The sequence below is a fragment of the Myodes glareolus genome, chromosome 6 (genome assembly GCF_982192425.1).
Source record: "Myodes glareolus chromosome 6, mMyoGla1.1, whole genome shotgun sequence".
NCBI classification, from domain to species: domain Eukaryota; kingdom Metazoa; phylum Chordata; class Mammalia; order Rodentia; family Cricetidae; genus Myodes; species Myodes glareolus.
The window spans coordinates 9,404,988-9,423,733 of record NC_142031.1 but is presented as its reverse complement, the minus strand read 5'-3'; the positions used below and the strand labels follow the sequence as shown (position 1 = coordinate 9,423,733).

Here is an 18,746-nt window from a genome sequence, read left to right as displayed (position 1 = left end):
TAGTTCTCAAAAAGCTGGTAAAGAAAGACGTGTTTGTTTACAGAGAGCCTGATGACAGTAGATCTGAGACAAAAAGGTTCCACTGACAGGCCAGGAGGCTCTGCCACAGGGCCTGATGCTAAAGGGGAGCGCATCCCATTGACAGCAGTGTGAAATGAGAAGGGTTCCGATGAGGCAGGCTTGGCTCTGGCAGAAGAGTCAGCTATGGAACATCCGCAGACTGGAATTGCTGACTTCACACACTCATACAGAATATAAAGCTTAGTAATTGTGTACAACTAACACACACACACAGTTCTACACACACACATACAGACATAGGCACACATACACAGGCACACACAGAGACATACATACACAGACACAGTAAGACACATCCACATACAGACACAGATACATACAAACTCACACACACACATACACACACACGATTTCAGCTATTACTAAACTATACCATGTTCTACTTAGCTTTGACTATGAACTTGATACAGCTTAGGGTCACCTAAGTATGTCAGTTGAGGGATTGCCCAGATTATATTGACCTATGGACACATTTGTGGGGGGATTGTCTTGACTGTTAATTGGTGTAGGAGGGCACAGCCCACCGTGGGCAGAACTATTCCCTGGGCAGGGGGTCCTGAGCTGTGTAAAAGAGGTAAACAAGCATGACCCTGTGAGTGAGCTAGCATTCAGCCTCCTCCACGTCCTGCTGGACTTCACTGGCTTCCAGTGAGCGCCTTGGTCAGAGGCACTGCTGCCTGGAATAGTAAGCAGGCCTGCCTTCAGGTTCCTGCCCTGAATTCCCTCAGCAGCGGACTGTGACCTAGAACTGAAAGATGAAACAACCCTTGCCTAACCTAAGTTGGTTTTGGTCAGTGTTTTGTCATAGAAACAAAACAGGACTGGAAGACATTGCTAATGTAGTGTACTTCTTCCTCTCCCTCCCTCCCTCCCTCCCTCCCTCCCTCCCTCCCTCCCTCCCTCCCTCCCTCTCTTCCTCATTTCTTCTGTTGTGATGTGATTTTCTATGTATCCTAAGCTGGCCTTGAATTTTCAGCCCTTCTGCTTCAATCTCCAAAGTGACAGAGTTGCATGTGTCAACCTGCACTTTATCTTTTCTAGATCGCACGTAGGAACTGAAATTTGCATTTATAAAACAAAGACATGCATTGCTTCAGCATCAAACACCTCTAACCCAAACACACTGCAGTATTTCCATTTTGCTTTTAACCCATCATCGTCTGCCATGATTTATGAGTCTGGTTAAATGCAGGAATATCCTGTAAATGAGGGCTAGAGCCTTCCTCCACTCCTTTTAGCGATCATATATGAATTATACATAATAACAGGTTTCGTTGTGACATGTCATTCATGTATATAATGCATTTTGTTCACGTGCACCTCATTACCCTCTGCTGTCCCCTCACTCCTGCTGATCCCCTCCGCTTCCCATCTAGTGTCCCTTCCCATCTACTGTCTTGTCTTTTTCTTCTCTGTTTTGAGCCATTGCATTTCATTATGGCTGCATACAGGAGCATGGAGATCTTACCACTGGATACACCGCTGAAGAAACGTCCTCCCTTCCCTCTGCAACCTTTAACAGCAAAAGCTCCTTATGGAGAGCCCGCTCTCAGGAGCCTCTCCCAGGAGCCGGAGTCTTGAGCTGCACGCTGAGAGTTTGTGAGCAACCCCTGGCCCTGAGACCACTCGTGCACACCCCAGATGTGTGAGACTCTGCTGCAGTGGGTACCTACTCCACAACCGTGAGCTTCGGAGTCCGTTTCCATGGGAAATACAAGGCTCAGTAAAGGATATATAATACAAATGTGCTCTCGCTGCCCAGCCTGACCACCCGAGTTCAAGGCCCAGGTCCCCCATGGTGAAAAGAAAGCTCCAACTTCCATGAGTTGTCTTTGACTTCCACATGCGTGCCCTGCATGTATGAATGCACCCCCCCCACCACTCCAACATAATTTAGGGGAGCAACAGTCATACAATTTGGAGGAAACTGCAATACAACAATTAGGTTTTATACATAAGCTAGAGATAACTTAGGCACATAGGAAGATGTGTGTAGTTTATATATGTATTAGTTACTTTCTGACAAGAGCAACTTATGGGAGGAAAGGTTTACCCCACCCTTGATATCAATTTTCTGTATTCATTACCTTGCTCTGCTCCATCCTGGTAAGAAGGCATGGCAGAGGAGCGTGCTAGCTGATCACACAGTTTCTGTCGAGGTGAGTGTTTGTGCTTGGCTGGCCTCCTCTCTTTTTATTCCGTGGAATGGCATCCAGGGGATGGTGCCACCAACATGCGGGGTGAGTCTCCCTCCTCAGTTAAGCCTCCTTGGAAACTCCCCACAGACACGGACAGAGGCGTGTCTCCCGAGTGATTCCTAAGCCAGACAGGCTGACACTGAAGATCAGCCACCATAGGTTTTCCCTCGTCAGCCTGATGCCCCAAAAACACCACGGTTAACCACGGCATTCCACTGTTAGGCTCTGAAGTCTCATGTCAATCTTATAATGCAAAACACATTTTAGTTCATCTCTGGAAGACTCTAAAATCTTAACAGTTTCTAAACTGATTAAGCATGTTACTGCAGGATTTCTTTTGGAACTCAGGAACTCTCTTAGCTATCAGCCCTAGAAAATAATAGTTATTAGGTTTTACTTACCCCCAACGTACAATGGGGAACAGTTAACAACCCTATTCTAAAAAGGGGGGGAAGGAAGGCATAGTTAGGACTGGACCAAAACAAGACCAGAACTTGGCCAGGCAGACACCAAGCCGTACAGCTTCATGGCATCTCCACCATCCTGGCGTCTCCATTACAGTTCAGGCTTTACCCTCCTAGGGTCACACAATGGTGTCTTACAGGCTTCCTGCAGGACCTCCAACCCTGGACCACACTTCCTGGCCTCAGTGGCTTTCTGGGACACTGCAAGCTTTCACGACCCTGTAATTCACACACTTTTGCATGCCTGCACAGCCAGTGCTGTGGGTGATGCTATCACCATCTGTTGTGAGCTCTCAGCTCCCACGGCTGTAGGGCCTCTGTGTACACCGTGGTGGCTGAGCTTGGGAGAACCTTGACCACTTCTCAGCAGGAAGCTTCCACAGTGGCATTCTCCATCCAGTCTTTCTCCTTCAGATGAATTTGTGATTCTAACAAGTTGGAGTCTTCAGTGAGGCACCTTTCCTGGTGTCCCACAATACAGCGCAAGGTCCCCCGTCAAGGGAACTCACTCCTGTAACAATTACAGCCATTTTCTCTGCACGGTCCTTGCCAGCAACTTTGGTTTACTCAGGCATTCTGTGGTGGTTTGGAGACAAACAGCCCCAGTAGGCTCATATATTTGAAGGCTTGGTCCCTAGTTTGGGGAAGGATTAGGAGGTATGGCCTTGTTAGAGGAGGCACGTCACTAGGGTAGGCTTTGAGATTTAAAAAGCCCATACCAGGCCCAGTCTCCTTTCTCTCTGCTGCAGACATGCGGAATAGATGTGAGATCCCAGATGCTACTCCAGCATCTAGCCAGCCAGCTGCCAGGCTTCTTACCGTGACAGTCATGAACTCACCCTCTGAACTAGAAGTTCCCAGTTAAATGCTTTCCTTTATAAGTTGCCCTGGTCATCGTGTCCCTTCACAGCAATGGGATACTTCCTTATCACAAAACTGATATATATCTATGTATCTATATATCTATATCTATCTGCCCACTCCGCTGTCTATTCTCTGCCATCAGATACCTGGACACAGCTTGGGATAGCAGTTGCCTTGCGATTCCCTCTGAGAAACAAGTTAGTTTATTACGCCTGTCTTCAGCCTCACTCAAATTCTCAGGACGTGGGAAGAACGTGCTTAGCCAGAATGTGGTATGAATGGCCACTAGTCCAGTTCCCAATAGAGTCCTTGTCCCGCTCATGAGCTGAGCCCCCACTGACAACATCTCTCAGCTCTCGGGTCTTCTGGACTTCCACCAGGATGCTGCATTATTTCCGCTGATAGAATCTTAGGGTGTCTCTGACCCCAAGCTCTAAACTCTTGTTCACCCTCCCACAAACCAGTTCTAAACCCCTAAGAACCACACAGAGAGGGTTATCACAGCTGCAGCCTGCTGTTCGGATGCATTTATTCATCGCTGTAACAAAGCATCCAGCACAAAGGCAATTTAAAACGGGTATACTCACAGTCTGGAGAGATGGTTCAGCGGTTAAGAGCACTGCCTGCTCCTCCAAAGGTTCTGAGTTCAATTCCTAGCAACCACTTGGTGGCTCACAACCATCTGTGATGGGATCTGGTGCCCTCTTGAGGAAGAGGCCTGGTCAGTCGTCCTTATCAACTTAGACCGTGTGAAAGCCAATAGGGACAAGTTCAACAGAACCACCATAGACGGGCTGCCCATGCTGGCTTCAGCATTGCCAGGGCAGACATTTCATTCATTTAAAGCTGACCTAAGCAGTGGAAAATCTGAAATCCTCCCCATTGGGCTGACAGAGTCATAGTGACTGAAGGAACCAAGGCAAAGTCCACACCCTCCTCTAGCCTTTAAACACCAGAACAGGAAAACCTACTATAATTTAAGTAGTACAAGCCAGAAGAACGTGGGAAGCTCTCAGATCCATTTTAAGAAAGCCATAGATAGTTGCTACTTTAAATACACAAAGACTCAGAACAGTAGCGAAAGGAATGGGACCTACCAGAAGAATAACAAGCTAACACATACTGTAGAAATGAGATTCAGTGCCAGAATTAAGGGTGGTCTGTATCAGGAAATCTAGTCACAGAATGTTTTAAGTTTAACAGAATGAAAGGGGAGTTGGCAAGATGACTCAGCAGATAAAGGCACTTGCAGCCAAGCCTGACGACCTGAGTTCAAGCCCCAAGACCCACTTGGTGGAAGGAGAGATCAACGCTAGAAAGCTGCTCTCTGGTGTCTACATATGTAAAGCGACACATGTATGTTCCAGTCCTGTTCCTGAACACAAGCCTGTTCTGCACACTATCTGCTGCCCTGTGGCATGATTACACATCTTTCTACATCTCCATCATCCCTGCCCTAGAATAACCAGCTTATGTCCCTAGAACACAGAGGCAGTCAATGTCTACCCAGGTCCCTGGGTCAGCCCACCCTTCCTGTTTGGTTTTGGCTCTTTTCCTTGCTGGGTTGCTGGTCTAGAAATGCCTGGGCTCCAGGGACCCTCAGGCCTTAGCCTGAGTAACTCAGAATACAGGTGTGAACCATTGTCCCTGGCCACCTTTTCCTCTTGAGGCATCTGGTGTTGGCCACTTTATACCCATGGCCAAATACTCTAGAGGTGTCAGTATGAGGTGTCCCCAGTTCCTCTCCTTCCATTTCCCCCCTGAACCTTATCCCTCTTACCCAGTTTTCAGCCACAGCACACCACCAGAAGTGCTCTGAGCAACATCTCCACTGCTCCTGATTCTGGATCATGAATGTAGTCCTCCTCATTGATTCGCTAACACATTTCTAAACCCTATGTGGACCCACTCCCTCATGAGTCAACACGTGTCTCTGCCTCCTCCTCGCCTGCCTAAACTCTAAGTGATGATCTCTACCCTGTACGCTCAGCCCGAAGGCCCTGCCACAGCTACTGGAGGGCAGACACTTCCAGCCGCTCACTCCAGGTGTGGGTGTCTACCCGTGGCTGTACCTGCCTATTGTACTAGGTTTGATGTCTGTCAGTGCTGATGTTTCTAGAATGGTGGCAACACAAAAGAGGAGGAGGAGGAGGAGGAAGAGGAAGAGGAAGAGGAGGAAGGCAACAGACAGGCACGGAAAGTCAACAACGCACTTTATTTCGCAGGAGAGCAGTGCCAGCTCTGGGGTGTGCAGGTTGGTTGCACAGTCTGTGTTTACATAGTGAAGAACCAGCCATTTTATTTCCCACTCGCTGAGCGGCTATGGTGCTTTTTATTTATTCGAGGCACAAATGACACTTGAACACAAAGTGGCCCTGGACCCTTTAGAACACCGAAGTGGGATGAGAATCCACCACACAGCTGGGGGGCACAAAAGGCTACCTCTTTGCCTCCGCCATGGAGGCCTGGGGTGGGGATGCCCTCCTGGAGCTGGCTTTCTGATTGAATCTAGGAACTGGGGTGGCTTCTGACATCTCTTTACCCAACTTCCCTCCATCAGCTAACTTCTCCCAGAAGAACTGTATTTGAGGCAGTATGAAATTGTCCCAGCAGTCTCTGGTGTCATGGGCTAAGTACCAACTTAGGAGGAAACAGGAACTGTGGCAAGGCCTGTTTCTTCTGGAGCTTTGAACTCTGTTCTGGTAAGCCAGGAGGCAATGGTGAAAGCCCCTGGGATCTTCCCCAGACCTGACATGAGGGCTATAAGGCCAAGAGAGCTGAGAACTCAAAGGAGGTCTCCCTTCACCCTGCAGCCCTATCCTATGTGATCTCCAAGCCCTATTTTAATACCCGCTCCTCAGGCTAAGTATCAGAGGGAGGGGGTGTGCCATCACAGCAGAGGGACAGTTATTTAAAGAGCTGATTAAATTAGAAAGGAACCAGGGGAGGATGTCTGATTTTCCCCGGGTCCTCCTGAAGCACCAGCTGCAGACTGAGAAACCCAGATTAAGGTGCCCAGGGCAGGGCGGACTTCCCCTAGTGACACTAGTTCCTGCAAGTGGTGGGGATGTTTGCAGTGACTGTCCCAGCAGATGGCAGGGGACACACAATTATGCTTCTGAAGCCTCCTCTGTAAGAGATCAAGGTCTCAGGCAGTGAGTTACTGACAACAAGACCCCCAGCTGAACTTGTGTGGGTGTGGGGGTCCAGGCTGGTGAGGAAGTCTATGACGGGCTAGACTCTCCTCCTCAGCTGTGAATCTCCAACGGCGTACTGACACCATCTTGGCCTCCCCAGTGAGCAATGACTTGCCAACCAAAGATTCAACCCACAAAAATCAAGTCTGGTTGAGGGAAGAGGGCAAATGTGGAATTCAGGAATACAGAACCTTGAAAACACTATGTAGCGAAAGTGCTCCTTCAGGACGGCCCTGACCTATCAATGCTTATGTCCCATGCTGGGCGTGCACGCACGCACAGAAGGATTGAGTTGAACAGATCAGCTCCATTCGTGTCTCGGAAGGGTTAGAAACACCAAACCTTCCACATACCCATGGGGTAAGGCCCGCCCTCCTCCTACCTAGTATGGGGCAAGGCCCACCCTCCCCTACCTCCTATTTGCTTAGTCCTTCTAGAAGAGGGAAATTCCAAAAGTAAGTCCCAGGAAGCCCCTGGCCTGCACACCAGGCTTCAGGTTAGAACCAAGGACAAGACGCTTTGGCCAAGGCCTGGTAACAAGCTCCCATGCCATACCCTTTCAGTATTCATAGTTCACACCCTTTTCTGGAACCGTCTCCCTCCTTATCCTGTTCCCAGGAGGCTGTGGTGCTGTGACATCAGCATGTGGTTTTATTAAAAACACGGTGAGAAGTGGGATTGTTTCACCTGTGTCAGGAGAGTGCAAGTGCTACTGACCTCTCTTATCGCAAACTGCATGAGGAAAACCTCAGCAACTGACCATTTTACCCCCCAATTGGGTGGAGTGGTTGGAGAAGGCCAGTAAGTAGAAATTAGAGACTTGCCTGAGAAATTTGAACACTGTCTATAACATGGGTAAGAACAAAGATGGGTGCCATGCTGGTCTCTAGTCCTTGCCATGGTGGCTCAGCTTCTACTCCCATCTCGGTGACTGCAGGCTCACCTTTGAACACTGACTGCATTTGCCACCCAAGCAGTGCATCTTTCGACTTCCAAAACCACCTTCCCACAGGGACTTTCCTGCAGGAGTCGTGCAGAATTAGTCAGACAGAGGGTCTGGTCCAACTTTACATTACTGTACAGGTAACAAACCTTCACACACAGCACAGCCCTGCTCAGTAGCTTCTATGTATTTACAAACACACAAGTTGTACATATATACATGTTAACAAAATACAGGGCACTCTAAAAATTAGATCCATCTTAATACATTTTTAACGTTATTCAATCAATACTTTTAAAAATTATTTCCCCATAATCTAAAGTAACTCCCTGCCCCACAAACTAATATGGTTTTCTGTTTACATTTTTCCCTGTGAGAATTATTTTCCCTTGTTCCTTGATATCGCCCCCAAACCCTTTTCTGGCTTCCCTTAGCATGAATCTGGGCATCTGTCCTCCTAGTTCTGTCTGGAGCATCCCTCTCCAGCAGCCAGGTGTCCTCAGGAATCCAGTTCCAGCTGCTCTTGATTCTCACTGAGTCTTAACATAAGTTGCTGTTCATAGTAGAGGCTCTTGGCATAGTTGATTTCTTGTGATAACTTGACAGCAAGGACCTCAGATTTCACATGCACCTAGAGAGAGACAAGGATGAGCACACTGCCCTAAGAAGGGGCAGCCAACCACAATGAGGGCAAGATATAGCACCCAAGAACAGTTCCCATTTGAGCAGCCAAGACAGTCCCAGGAGCCTGTGTCTGGTTCACCCTGATCCAACTTTTAGTTTATATCCCAGTTACTACTACAAGCAGAGTATCACCACCAGTACTTGTGACCAGAGTGGATAAGATTCCAGTCAGAGGTAAGATCGGGACAATGGACTGAACTCCTTATTTAAGTCCAAAGCCCAATGGTGGCCGGCACAGGAAGAAGAGTTAGTAAACACGGGTCTGAATCCTTTATTTCCCAGAATACTGCACAGCTAGCCTGCCCTGAAAGCAGGAGACAGTGGTGGATAGGCACACTTGGTGGAAAATGCACACTTTAGGGCATTAACTTTGAATCAACTAGCTCTAATTTAGGCCAGTTTAGGCCACTCGAGCTCATTCCTGAGAGTGGGGAAGGTTGAAGAGCTCCAGAGGAGAGACCGAGCAAGAGGACTTTTCTGGTCTCCAGAAAGACCAGAGATGCACACGGCCACTCTGAAGGGTGCAGGACCGACAGCTGGTCCTGCTACTACTTCCTCACACCTGCTCTGCTGTGGGTGCTGGACCAGCTCAGCAGAGTAAGGCGCTCTTAGGTCTAGACACAGCATGGGGATCAGGTGGGTCATCCGGGTCTGAGCTCCAGCTTGTGCCACAGTCAGCCAAGTGGCCTAAAGAAACCACCTGCCCTGACCCTTTCCCTAACAGCACTGAGGGAACAGCAGGAAGTGCATGCTGGAAGGCAGCAGGGGCATCTCTACCTAGATGTTCTGACACAACACCTCCCATGCTGCGGAGATAAAACATCATTTTTATTTACAAATACCTATTGAATGTGCCTCACACTAGTCGTCAGCATAGATCAAAGGGTTGTGGTTTCCTGATACCAGAGAAACAATACAGTGTGTTCTCTGTCACCCTCTGGACTCCAGGCATCAGTCAGCACGCAGCACCGTGTTTCAAGGACACAGATGCAGGAGAGCAGGAGCAGAACCCTCAGTGCATGCAAACCTCCCACTGGAGTCCTCATGTAAAGTGGAGGCAGAGCAGCTTGTCACATGAGTGGCAAGGAGTACTCACCATTGGCTTCTGGTGGGACGGGCCTGGGATGGACACGCCACTGCTGGAGTTGGCAGCTTTCTTGGTCACCTGCACATACACCTTCCCATGGTCTTTGGAGACAAGGCAGTGATAGAGGTCGTCATATTTGACCTCGAGGAAAATGGCCTCTCGGTCTATGTAGTCCCCACTCTTCAGGAAGTACACGGCTTTGGAGGAGATGAGGACACAGTAGCTATCGATATTCTCCACGGCTATGAAGCTGCGTGGGGAGAGAGAAGAACACGTGATACCTAGCTGTTCCATGTTGGGGACAGGCCATCCCCAGATGCTCAAACAGGCAAAGACCTACTGCGGTCTCTGGGGTCTGGAGCCTAGGCTTACCCAGGCTTCCCAATTACCATGTGTGTGGCTTCATTACTCTGGGCCTCAATTTCCTCATTTGTAAGTTTGTGTTAGAAAGGACTTGGCCTCAGGAGCTGCTCTGAGGCCCACACCCACGGCACACTCTAAGCTGTAGGAGGCACATGAACAAGGGATGTTGGCCAAGAGTTCCAGAAACAGAAACAAACTCCTGTTCTGAAATGGGCTTTGTGGGGTGCTCAGTGAGCTTTTGGGGTGCCCAATGAGCTTTGGGATAGTTACGAGTTAGAGAAACACAGACCAGCTAGACCCTGAGAGACAACAGCAGGGCTTGATGATGTGAGGGGACAGGTCTGCCAAGCTGCACAACCCAGGGTTTGCACACCTGCATTTAGGTCTTAGGTCACCTGACCCCTGTTCAGTACAACCAGGGACACAGGGCTTAAGACGCCACTTTCATCTCAAAACTGTAGTCATGGCGGCTAAGAGATTCCAGGCCACTAAGAAATAACTTAGCTTTGAAAAAGAAAAAGACTGAGCCCTCAGCACCTTCAGACTGATGTGGAGATTTATATAGAACACACCTCTCTGCTCAGCTGCTGAGGCAGGAGGTCAGCCTGGAAGACACAGCGACAGCCTTCCCAGTTTGGTAGCTGCCCGTATCTTATGCTGGCCTTCCACAGTGTGCCTGAGCACCAGGGACAGCAAAGCACACTGGGGGGCGGCAAGCATATGAGAGCTGACTGACGCAGGCTGCTGTGAACCTCGGGGTTTTACGTCAAGGCTCCACCTGGTACTGCCATGGATCCAGGTCCAGGGTAGTCTTGGTCCAGGGTCACAAGGCACAAAATCCTCAGAGAGGGCAGAATCACTGAGGGCAGTAGAAGGCCAGCAAGCAGGGGCTGTCCTGTCAGGCCCTCCTTCTCCTCTCCGCAGCAGATCTCTAGGTCGCACACTTCATTTCCTCCCTCCTTTCCAGCCAGAGTCACCATCCTGACTCTCGAAGCCCTGGCACTTGATTGCTGGTATTTCAACACCTTGGCCTGCCAAAGCACCACCAGAGATTTCGTTCTGCCTCCTGGCTAAGCATCCTGTCTCTCAGTGGTGCTCTAAGCCTGGGCATGGTCCACTGCAACTCGCATGACTTCCTGAGTACCCACTACCGAGTCAGTCACCCGTGTGGACTTGCTAAGTACCCACCTTGTTCTAGTCATCATTTTAACTATGGTTCCCATGACAAAAATTGGGGTTTGCTGTTCTCATTTAACTGGTTGGCAATGCTGAGAATGTAGACTTATAAAGTCTCACTGCCAAAATTAGCAGCGCCCCGTGGCCCTCGTTGCTCAGCTGGCTTAACACAGCCTCCTTGTGAGAGGCACTCTGAGAGGCAGGGGCCACATTGCTGAGTGAGGAGAAGGGAACGGGGGAGGGCATGGGGAGACAGAAGGAAGAGGGCACATCACAGGACCAGCTGGAACCGGATGGAAAATGAAGGAAACAGTCAGAAACAACTTTGTTCTGGAGCACAGGTAGGCCAGCAGCTCAGCCATGAAGGATGTCTCCGACTGTTTGAGGGGACTCCAAGGGTGGTTAGGAGGCAAGGTGATAGCAGGCACACACGGTACAACATCCTGCCAAGACTGGTGCTCCATCCTTCACCAAGGCACTTCTGAGGACTTGGTGACACCAAGAAAGATACTTTTACACCTAAGGGCACAGGCGCTGGTCCTGAGCACACTTCCCAACTCCTTTCTAGGAGGCCGCCATGGCTTAGTCCTCTTACAGGCCAGGAAACCTAAGGAGAAATGGTGGCTCCCGAAAGGCAGACGGCACGGTGAAGGAAAACTGGGCTAGGCAGACAAGGAGGGTCCGCAAGCCCTCTGGCAAGGGAGCTGGTATTTTGGTAGCTCAGTTCCCTCATCACTGAGGGAGATGGTGTTGCCTACTAGCCCCTTCAGTTAGCACCACATGGAGAGGACCCATGATGGACACAACAAGCCAGCTCAGCAGCCCTGATTGCCACATGCGCACTCTGGGCGCAGGAGCCCTGCTCGTGCCCTGGGGCTGCTGCTGCCACTGTTACATTTATTGTCTTAGGGCCTTCAAAGCAACATCAAATAAGAACTAAGGGCAGAGTTAGGGGAGAAAGCACTGGGCAATGGCCTAGGGCCTGGGTCGCCAATGGCTGTCTCCCCATCTTTGCTGAGGCTTCCCTTGCAAAACATTACTCAAGGTCAAGGTTTGGGGTCCCATCAACAGCACCCTGTCATTCTGCTTGCTTCCCACCCCCATACACAAAACAATCTGGAAACCACATCAAAGATTCATTCAGAGAGCTCCCGAGCAGCCCCTTCACATGCTCATCCTGAACTTGTCACTCATGGTGAGAAGTGGGGGTGGGCGGCAAAGCAGTGCTCTCTTGGTTCTTCCCTCCCCTGACCTATCCCTTGGTGCCTTTGTTCCTCTGTGCCCGCACCAGGTATCAAGGGACACCATCCCGCTGGCCCACAGATGGGCTGAGGAAAAGCCTCACGGGTGACAGGAGGGACACTGTCTGTCCTTGCTCTGTTGACTCATAGGTCCTCTCTGTAAATCAAACCACTGGACACCCCGCAAAACACAGCTCAGATTTCTTTTAGGACAGAGACCCTACCCTCCATGACAGGCAGTGGGGAGCAAGGGAAACAGTAGTGAAAGTTCTTTTCTCCCGTTGTTATGCCCCTCGCCCCTCTCCTCCCAAACAGGTCTGCCTGACTTGCTAGACCGTGAACTTGATGAGGAACACCACAGAGTTTGTACTTGGCCTGGCACATGGTCAGACCTAAGGGATTGGGCAAGGATTCTGGAGGTGACAGTAAAGACAGCAGGAGGTCTGGAGGAGTGCAACTGCATATGTGTGCAGGGCTGGCTGTGGGATGCCAGGGCTGTGAGTCTCTCAGAACTTTCAGCTGAGCAGCCGGGTAACCTGCCCGTCACAAGTCTTTCGGTGTCAAACGTTCCTGACAGATTAGTTCCTGGCTGAGAAAGTGTAAGATGGAACTAGGGCTGGGGCTGAGAGACACAGTACCCACTGAGCCATGGAAGGCCCTGGGATCCATTCCCAGCAAAAGGTGGGAGGCGAGGGGAAGGGACAGGGAGAGAGATAACAAAGGGGATTTTCACTATTATTTGTTTTCTGAATTCTGTTTGGTTCTGCTAGCCATGTAAATGAGTTGGCTTCATTACAAGACGAAGGTGGCATTTTAGCATGCTACCTTGGGGGAGGATCCTCTTCTTCAAAGGTGCGCTCCTCCCGCCCCCCCCGCCCCCCCCCCCCCGCCTCTAGGAGACAAACACCTAAGGAGAGAAGCATAAGGTTTGCAAACCTGTCTTTCTTTCTTTCTTTTTTTTTTTTTTAAAGATTTATTTATTATATAGACAGTGTTCTGCCTGCATGTATGCCTGCAGGCTTTTTATATACTTTTCTGTATTTAAGAAAAAAAAATCTTCTAAGCATTACTTTCTATCTAAATGGCGAAAGACCCCAAGGGCCACACTGCTGCAGACAGAAGCTCCTCGGGCCTGCAATCTGAGTTGCGGCCTTGCTGAAACACCAGAAGTCGGTATCTCACAGGAAACAAGCAAAAGGAAAGACAACTAAAGCGGACTGCTGGCCGCAAACCAGGCGCTGCTCAGGAAGTGGATCCTATAGGGCAAGCGCTATTTTAACACTGGCTTCATCAGGGGCCTGGATTAAGGCTGAGAAGGAGTAAAAGAGGCACCGCTGATGAACCTGCTGTGAGGCCTGAGCAGACCTTAAATTGGATGGCAGTGACAATCTGTTCAATACCATTTAATTAAATGGAAAAAAAAAACCCCACAAAACTAAATGTAACTTGATGTGGGAGATCAAAGTTGAAGCTGCTGCGGTGCTGGGGACTTGTGGGGCTTTGCTCCGTCAGGAAGTCATTACACAATATTTTCCAGAAGTAAAACAGTGAGTCTAACTGGAAAAAAATGTGGAAACATTTAGTTAGCACAGTAGAGCAAGGTATTAAAGACCCTTTTAACGGGTTAACTCTGAGGGAAATATGCAAATAATGAGGTTCTTAAACATGTTTTTAATTACAAATCTAGGATAAAAGTCAGAGGCAGAAGTCAGCACCGAGCTTTTCCTGAGCACCCCTTTCTGCAGACAGATGTCTAGACCACTCACATTGCCCTGGGGACAGGCTGGTAAGTGAGGACACTCTGAGCCATGTCTGCCACAGATCCTGCTGACCTCCTGTATGCCCAGGAAGACTGAGGTCACATGCCTCCCTTACCACCCATTGCCAGGTTCCACCCTCAGCTTGGGTGGAGACCCAGGGTTTTCATCTTCAAAGTCAAAATTCATTCCGGCAGTCACTGTGCCCAGATCACATGAACGTCAAGCATTTCGTGAAGTCAATTTCACTGGTTTCACCCTGACTCCAGATCTCAGTTCCCTGGCCTGTTTCCTATGTGTGCACTACGTGGGCAGGAATCCCATTGTGACTGGACTACGCTGTTTCCCCCTTGTGTTTTCTAGCCTTACGTCATTTGATTACAAATGAATCTTGTTGCAAAGACCAGGGATGGTTTGGATAGTATATTTTAGACTCTAAAATATAGAGTCTTTGCTAACCCACAAAGGACTTATAATTTTACTTAGCCTATCCTTCTTTTTGAGACAGGAATGCCTATAGCCCAGGCTTACTATGCAAGGTGGCTGAGGATGACTTTGAACTTGTGATCCTTCGGCCTCCATCCCAAGTGCAAATACCACTACTTTTGGTTTAGGCAGTGCTGGGGATGGAACCCAGCTTCAATGTACTCTATCAGCCTAGCTACATCCCTCAACCTTTACTTAACCTTTGATAGCACCCCTAAAGCCCCAGGGATTGGGAAGTGGGACAGTTTAACACAAGTGTTGAACTGCAGCTCTCCAAGCTGAGCTTAATGAATGATTCGGATCCCAGGCGCTGCTCTGGGTTTGGAGGGTTCTCAAGCGAGTGGAACACCCTAGCCATCAGTGGCTCCTATTCTAGTAGCCTATACCATGCCCTGCTTGGCTGAGAAGTGACTCTCTAGTTGGAGGCCCAAAGTTCCATCAACAGTGTAGTATATATGCAGTCTCAGCCCTCTCAGCCTTCAGAAGCAGGTATCTAAATGTCTGTTGTTGAAGCCACTCCGTCCATAGCGTACTGTTAGGTAGCAGAGCCTTATCTAGAGATGCTCCAGTGAAAGCTTGGCAGGACACATCTAGGAAGATGACATATCCCATCTCCTAAATCCTAGACTTCATTTTCTATGTCCCCATTCCCATAAGATATGAGATGTGAGTCGAGGCCTCTCTGGTACTGTCTCCACCAATGACACTGAAGACCATGTCAGGAACCAATCTCTCCATGAACTCTTCCATCAGCCAGCAACACTACAGTGTTCAGATCCTCCCTAGCTCGCCTCGCCTTAGAAGACACAAGTTACACTAGCACGCTGCTATGCCCCAAATGCAGTCCTCTCATATCTGGGCAAGTCACAGAGCACTTTATATTCTGAGGGCTTTCACAGAATATCACCAAGGACGGCCATGGCTACCACATCAGTTAAAATCTCAGTAGCTGAAAATGTGACAAGATCCTGGGTTACTAAAAGGGTAACAAAACAATCAAGAAAATTCCAGAACAGTCGATGGGCGATGGATTGTGGTTCATTTTGCTAGTGTTCTATAGCAAACACTGGATACCAAAGTTTAAGGAAATTGTTTGTGGGAAAACCATCTCCTAACACCCTACGCCCCGGCCTCTCTTTGAGCTGTCTCCACAAAGACTCACACTGCAGAGTCGGCATAGCAAGTCCACTCTGAAACAGACTCCAAGCCACTCCCTCCAGTAAAGGCCATTTATAAGTAGTTATATTGAGACCTATCAGACATTTAGGAGAAGCAAGCCTTCAGCCTTTCTCAAGGCTGAAACTCCTGAGTAACAGGGAAGTTTCTCAGACTCAGAGACAGACAAGGCAACATAGTGGACCCGTTTCTTCAGCCCCCACTTACAACTCGTCTTGGATGTTGTCCGTCAGCTTGAAGAGCTGCTCCTGTCCTTCTGCCTGGCTCTCAGAATAGCGAGGAAGCAATCCCTGGGGGCCAGTGCAGCAGCGTGGCTTCCGAACCCTCTGGGCTTGGGTTCTAGGGGGACAAATGGACAGAAAGAGGTTAAGTGTCAAGGTTGAAATGATTTTCCATCCTCATTTAGAAAGGCACTGCTTATAGACAGGAGGAAGCAGCAGCAGGGCTATGTAGGCTACAGGATTATTGGCTCACTTCCTTGGCCTCAATCTTACTTTGTGTGTAATGAGCTGGCACAACCTACCTCTTGGTTGTGGGAGCAAATAAGAAAGTACCCATCAGGCTTGTGCTGAAGAGGATAGGTTACCGATCGCTGCAGCTCTGTGAGGTCACTATCACTAGGTTCCCAGTGGACCACACTGGTTTATTACACTTTGCTAGGGATCTCTTTGGGTCGGCCTGCTGGGGACGTGCAGTGGCTTCAGGAGGAACACCAAGGGGCCTGGGCTTTAGTGTGACCTGCTATGCTGCCAGGCTCCTGAGGGGTGAGCTCAGTCTCCTGGGTAAAGGGTAAGGAATGCAGTGGCCATGTGAAGGGACCAGTCCTAGCACACAGCAGCAGCCCTAACTCATGCCACTTGGCTGCTGGTTGCCCAAAGGAATCTGCTTTGCTATGGCTTTCAGGGTCGGCTGCTGTTGTCTTTTTCCACAAACCATAGACAGTATAATTGATAAATACTTTTTGGTGTTTTCCTAGAAACAGGAGTCCATATTTGTCTTGGAAAGGCAGTGCATACTTCAGATGACTGATAAGAGCGCACTGGGTCTGTCCTCGGCCTTGTACTTGCTGTACTCTTTATTATTTGTTCCTGGAACCCACTGAAGCAAAACATCCCTCTCTAGACATAGCTCAAAGGGAGGAGCAGGCAGCTACACTGAATCAGCACTTTAGGACCATGGACTGGCGGGAGGGGAGACATCTGACAGGGAGAAGTGTCCTGCAGGGCAGGTCGGGGTAGGACCCCGGAAGCAGCAGTCTGGAACTTGCCACAGGCTATCTGTGTTTCTGAACCCAGGTCAGGCTGAGTTCACCAGGCTCTGGTTCCAGAAGGTGCCATGGGGGTGTTTGATAGCTCTTGGGAAGCCAGATCTCCCATCCCCCCCCACACACACTCACACTCACTCACACTCACTCACACACACACACACACACACACACACACACACACACACACACACATCTCAAATAGTTATGAGGGTGCCTTGTGTCCTTTTAGCTTTGGTTTGCAGGAGTAATGTGGAGACTTGGAGGAGGATGCAGTGGCTTCACTGAGGGTAATGGGGTGGCTTCAATTATAGCACATATTTACATATTCCCGCTGTGCCTAGTCTCAATCCTTCCTTCAGGGTGTAGACCTACTGACGGCTCTCACCCCAGAGTTCTCCCTGAAAGCAGGGATGGTGGTGTAGGCAGACACTGTGAGTCTACTGGGAGAGGAACTTCCTAAGGGCTCAGTTATGGATGCCAGCAGATCACCATACACAAGGGGTCCCCAGGAAGGAGCTGGGTAGACTTTTCTAGGTGGCCTCCAGGCCTGGCAAAACAACTGCTGCCATTTTACTACCTAAACAGAACAATAACTGTTTTCCCCAAAGCATTCCCATGGTTGTTTTGCCTGAGAGGCTCCTAAAGGGGCCACTGGTTGCCAAGCAGAAGACCAAAGACCCTCCAAGAGGCAGATGGGAGAGTCGCTTTCACCTTCCTACCTCCTTTCAACTAAGTTTGACTTTCCTGGGGTGCTGCTGTCTGGTTCACCAGGGACAGCAAAGGGTAGCTATGAAATAGGAACCTTTGTGGGCAAGTGTCTTATTCCTCATGAAAGACCTGCTTTTCTCGGGGATCACCACTGTGGGGAAGGAAAAACCAACGGTGAACTGCATCCTATTAAAAGGACCTAAGGAAGTCTGGCAAGTCAATGAAAGGTGGCAGGCTGCTCCTGAGCTCCTAGAAGTCACACCTCACACCAACTATGGGCCAACTCAGAATGGAAGAAAATGTGCCCCACACTGCCAAAACGTTTAAGTGCACACAGTAACAATTCCTTAGCTCAGCAGCTTCCTCTAGAGCCCCTTCCTTTAACCTCATCTCTACTCTCAACATATTATCTTCTAGCGTGCAAACTACAAAACCACAGAAACACCCAGAATGAGCAGGTAGAACAGCTCCTTTGTGGACCCTCATCTCCTCTCTGTCTTCCCTGCAGACAGCAAACTACCCCTAATTTTTATGGTCCTCTCTACCAAACACCAAGGGCCATACTGGACTCAATGCTTAGTGCTAGGGCCTGGAGGAGCACACTGTGATTCTTGAGGTCATTTTCATGTCACTAGGATATACAAGGAAAAACCCACAGACTCCCCTCACAGAGAGGACACACCTCTGTAAATGAGGGGTTCCCTCACAGAGAGGAGATTGGCAAGCATTCTTTCGAGAGGCAGAAAGACGGATTAAAGACACTCTTCGTCATGCTTCTTTGTCAGTGACTAACGCTAGTTTTTCTCCTCTAAAACAACTAAAATTTCAAGTTCTCATGGCCAAGTTGGTAGGCTGTGAGCAGGTGTTGGGGGATAGGGTTTAAAGTCTCTGTGAGAACAAATCTGGCAGAAAGGTTATGAAGCAACCTTCACCAGGGAAAAGGAAGCACTGTGTGGTAGAACTGTTCTCATACTCGGTATGTATGGTGACACACACGTGCAATTGTAGTGTTTGGGAAGCAGAGACGAAGCTCGCAAGACTGAAGCCAGCCAGG

At 49.2% G+C, this 18,746-nt stretch overlaps 1 protein-coding gene across 6 annotated transcripts in view; it reads right to left on the bottom strand.

The window, feature by feature from the left end:
* Window positions 1-5,803: 5,803 nt before the first annotated feature.
* The window catches only part of Vps13d (vacuolar protein sorting 13 homolog D), a 222,268-nt gene continuing 209,325 nt past the window's right edge, over window positions 5,804-18,746 (bottom strand). For 5 of the 6 annotated variants that reach the window (XM_085690301.2, XM_048461274.3, XM_048461275.3 and 2 more), the window contains 3 exons: window positions 15,925-16,056; window positions 9,528-9,768; window positions 5,804-8,378 (listed from right to left, as the gene is read on the bottom strand). In XM_085690301.2, the coding sequence (XP_085546427.2) occupies window positions 8,247-8,378; window positions 9,528-9,768; window positions 15,925-16,056 (505 nt within the window). In that variant the 3' untranslated portion in view covers window positions 5,804-8,246. Of the gene's footprint in view, window positions 8,379-9,527; window positions 9,769-15,924; window positions 16,057-18,746 lie in introns of those variants that run through there. The other variant, XR_015002163.2, reaches the window with a different exon arrangement.